This window comes from Misgurnus anguillicaudatus, chromosome 5 (genome assembly GCF_027580225.2).
Source record: "Misgurnus anguillicaudatus chromosome 5, ASM2758022v2, whole genome shotgun sequence".
NCBI classification, from domain to species: Eukaryota; Metazoa; Chordata; class Actinopteri; order Cypriniformes; family Cobitidae; genus Misgurnus; species Misgurnus anguillicaudatus.
The window spans coordinates 12663908-12668733 of NC_073341.2; the positions used below are offsets into that span (position 1 = coordinate 12663908).

Here is a 4826-nt window from a genome sequence, read left to right on the forward strand (position 1 = left end):
TAGTGAATTTATTTATTTATTTTTGTTTTTAGGCAATATTATTATTTGACTTAAATGCAATTAAAAGCAAAACCACAAAGGTGATTGAAAATAGTGAGCAATTTTGCATTGTAGCAAATCAACTTTACATTAAATACATATTAATGGATGCATATATGAAATATATGGCATTATTACAAAATGCATTTGAATTTGCAATTGCACTCTCCCTTATAAAATGCATGAGCCATAATCTTTGTCACGTCAGGATATTTGCCCTACAGGGTTTAGTGTCTAGTCTAGACCAGATTGTAAATAGCTGGTAAATCGCATCCGGTCTTGGTTAACCTGATTGGCTTGAGTTTTAGGGGAGGGATCAAGCTGCTATAAATACTGAAGTGACGCAAATTTCACGTATATCCTAAAGGTCGCGCGCTCAAAGACACTACAAACTTTTTAAACCAGTCACACAACGCGTCGAGTTCGTAAAATAATATAAATATAGAGGATAACGCGAAAACGAGACTTCAACGGATAAATCAATGATCACATCTAAAGCACAGTAAGATTTGTTAACTGCTATAATGTAACATAAATGTGTAATGATGGTTTCCCATTGATTAATTTATTTAAATTATAATCTCGTTTCCACAGCTCCGTTTAAGGTGGTGACAACTTAACAAAGTTTTGAAAGCGTAAAAAAATCTCCCAGCACCTGTTGAAGATGACATGTGCAAAGTAGCCCTTTATCCATGTTATTAAATCATCCATGTTTTTACTACAATTAAAACAACTTTGAACCATTTTAACCATGTTTTTTGTAACGGTTTGCAAATAATAATCAATGCGTCGTGATTATACTTTTTTTTTTTAAGTATATAAGTTTGCATTTTATTATCACAATGACCTATAAAGTTAAATGAACCGTATCAATTCCTACTTTGATCCCACAGTGTGATGTCGAGGTTGGGCACACCGGTGTCAATGATGTCCCTTGATATGATGGGCTTCAGGTGCAGGAGCTCTCCAAATATAAACCACCACCACCACCACCTGATGGGGCTGTCCTCACCCAAACCTCTGCGGTCCTGCATTACCCATCATCACCACCCAGAGTTTGAATACAGACACTCTCCTTCACGAACCCTTATTAAAACAAAAACCCACCGACGAGAGAAACGAGTCGCGTTTGCAGACTCCAAAGGACTTTCCCTCATCACCGTGCGCTTGTTCTCTGAGAAAGACGAGAAATTTTCACCTGAACCCGTTGCGCGTTCACGAATAAAGAAGTTAAACTGCGTTAATGAAACCGTAAAGACGTCTTTGAGTTTGCGCGTGGGCTTCGAACAGCCCTGTGTGGATTACCAAGCGTTTAGATGTCGCCTGCAGGAACGCATGGTGCTGTTGGAGAACTGTAAGGTCACGAGGCGCTCCATCATGGGTACCGTGCGCGTCAGGAATGTCTGCTTTGAAAAAGCCGTAAACATACGGATTACTTTTGACATGTGGCGCAGTTACCTGGACGTGCCGTGTACCTACCTGAATCAGTGCTATGGGGAACCTGGTACAGACGTGTTCGAGTTTAACGTGACGGTTCCTGAGCAGATGAAGACGGGGGAGAGAATCGAGTTTTGCGTGTTTTATTTACCCGGTGGATTCGGCGAGGCTTCATGGGATAATAATGATGGCAACAACTACTGCATTCATGTTTGTCAAACTTAAATATCGAGACAAGCTGTTGCACAGTGACATTTTAACCTGCTGCCTGACATTTTATGACTTTTTCTGTGCGTAAACCAACTTTGCACATTTTACCATCTGACCCGTACAGTGAAAGTTTTTAAAAGTATTACACGCTTTCAGTTTTTAATGAAATGCATTAAAAATGTGCCATTCATTTGTAAGATCTGGCATTTTAACAATTGTTTACAAAACGTTGCATACTGAGAATGTTATTTAATATTTTATTTTTTGATATTATCAAATAAATGCCGTTATCATGTCTCATCTCGTAAATTGTTCATCTTTTGTTTTTGTTTTTTTCTTGAGTATTAACTTTTTTACTTTTCCCTTAATCCATGGTTTTCAAAGTTTTTGGTGTGCTTGAGGTGAAATCCTTTCACCCCTAAAGATTATTCATAATTAAACAATCTCAAACTTAGAATTTTAATTAAACAAAACCTATTAAGTTGTACAATTTAGTGTTGTTGGTTAGTAGCCTTATTTTTCTGAAGTTTAATTTATTAATTTTTTTTTTTTAAACTTCATAATCTGGGGTCACCCTGACACCATCTCGCCCCCTAGACACCACTGCTTGATTTAGGAAGGGCTCACACAGCAAAGATAATCTTATATTATATATATATATAGGCTAGTTGTAAAAGTGTGAAAACCGACTACAAGTAAATCCGGATATCAGCATCTGACAAAAAGAGATGAGCTGTGGTTTGGTCTGATAATAAATGAGTGGTTTAAAATTCAGTCTTAAAATTCAGTCTTAATCATATTATGTCTAACTGTGCAGAGACATACATTCGATGTTTGGTATAAGTTTATAGAATGAATGATCCACAATGCCGTCCCAAATTTTAGTCGATTAATATTTCATGAGACAAAATCGACTGATGGTATTTTTGAAAATAGGTAAGAAGGATTAAGAGCCTACTGTGCAAGTGACTGAAATACAATCCACAAAGAATTGCACAGTGCTATTCAAAGAAGTGCTTATTTTTAAGTCCAATTTGTTCCAGTCATTTACATATTGCTAATATTTTAATTTTTCACAGTGTCTTTCGTATGTTTTTTTTATAGTTGATCTATAAAACTGAAACTGTTGAAACTAAGGTACCACAAAAACCCCCAAAGAACACCTGAAAAAAATTAGATTAGATTCTTTAGATTATAAAAACATAAGATATAAATGGTTCATTGAGGAACCTTTGACTGAATGGTTCTTTTAGGGACCAAAAAAAAAGTTTTTATGGCATAGATTATTAAGAACCTTTTATGCACCATTATTTTTAAAAGTGCTTATACCAGGGATCCCTAAACTCGGTCTTGGAGGGCCGGTGTCCTGCAGAGTTTAGATCCAACTTGCCTCAGCACACTTGCCTTGAAGTTATAATGACTCTCCTGTAATCTTGGTATCATGTTTATATGGCATGATGAAGCATTGTTACCCTGAAGCTTTCCTTTGTTTACTTTTTTACTGTTTATACGTTTATACGGATTGATGTACAGAATAAACATGATTGAGAACATATATTTTAGTTGTTCTTTAATGTTGGTAACTATATGACACAGAATTTATGTATAATTGGCTGAAGCACCCTAATTGCCATAAACAATGGCAGCATATTATATTTTATTTTGTGAAGTGTACTTGGACTGAACTTATAACAGACACTAAATAAAATAGATGTTTAAGAAGATGCCTTATTTGAAAATGTACCTTACTCATGTATCAGTATCATAACTTTGTCTCAAGATCCACAATAGTATTGTATTTTAGTACCGGATGTAAACTCTTTCCGGGCCACTTTAAATCAAATGGGTAAACGCTTTATTGTATAAGCGTACTGTGGAGCTTACATTAGAGGAAAATAATTCTTGTTTTTACAGTGTGACCAGTAATGCTAGTCTTTCTGTAAGCGCCTGCTATTCTAAACAATGCTTTTGAACCCAGGTGAGAAACAAGTACGCTTCCAAAGTATACATAACATGCTCTATTTTTACGCACTTATTTTGTACTTAATATACCAAAGATTCTTGTTGAAGTGTACTTCACTGTGCTACTTTGAGACACCTTAAATATGAACTAAAATGTGCAAAAAATGTAGAGGTACCACTTGTAGTAAACTTGAACCCATCTTTGTATGAAAGTTGAGTTTAAGTTTAATACAACTGTTAACTTAATGTTATTAGAGATAGTATGTTAAAAGTGCTCTTTAGTTCATATTCATGGCATCTCACAATAGCACAAATAAGTGTGATCTACAGAACATCTTAAGTACTAAAGATGAATTTTTAGTATATTAAGTACAAAATTAGTGTGCGAAAATAGAGCACTTTAAGTACACTATGGAAGTGTACTTTTCACTTTGGAAATATGAGATGTTTTAAAGCAGTGTTTCTCAAACTTTTTCAGCCCAAGGACCACTTTATTTTCCAATTCTTTTCTGAGGACCACCTAACAGAATCCCACTCTAACACTCACCTAAAAAACAACAAAATAGGAAGGATAAGCTAAGTTTAAGATGCAACTGTTTCAAGTCAAAAACTATTTTTTTAAAAACAAATGCAATGCTATGTTCAGAAATTATTATATGAATTTTATTTTATTTGAAAAAGTAAATGTGAAATGAGTTGCAGCTTAATATGAACAACAAACTGCACATGTGAAAAAAAACTGCAATTAATCAAACTGTAACAGCTTACGTCCTACTTAATGTCATTCCAAAGAGCCATTAGTTTCAAACTGAGGTGGTGGGTATATGAAGTCTATAGTTGTAACTATGGTAACAATAAAATACTGGAAAAAAAATTTCCCCTTAATGTCCAAAATCACTGAAATTACAGGGATTTTACACATGAAACAAAAACTAGTACATTACAAAACTAATAGATCTGTGGATTTTAGCTGCTTTCAGTTGACGGCTTGACGCTTGATTTTTTCTTTTGACTCCTCTTTAGCCACAGATCCATTTTTACGTTATTAAAACAGAATGGCAAGAAATGATATCCCAGTTTCGCAAGTGCATTAAAAATCTACTAAATAAGTGACGATTGTATAAACACTTGCCTAGTTTAGGTCATCTTTTGGCGGACCACTGGGGGGGTTTGGCGGA

General features: G+C 35.0%; 1 protein-coding gene across 1 annotated transcript; it reads left to right on the forward strand.

The window, feature by feature from the left end:
- Nucleotides 1–380: 380 nt before the first annotated feature.
- Nucleotides 381–1983, forward strand: ppp1r3c2b (protein phosphatase 1 regulatory subunit 3C2, duplicate b). The gene is made up of 3 exons (XM_055167690.2): nt 381–541; nt 634–717; nt 933–1983. The coding sequence occupies exons 2-3, from the start codon at nt 704–706 to the stop codon at nt 1699–1701; spliced, it is 783 nt and encodes a 260-aa protein (XP_055023665.2). The 5' UTR covers nt 381–541; nt 634–703; the 3' UTR covers nt 1702–1983.
- The last annotated feature ends 2843 nt before the right edge of the window (nt 1984–4826 follow it).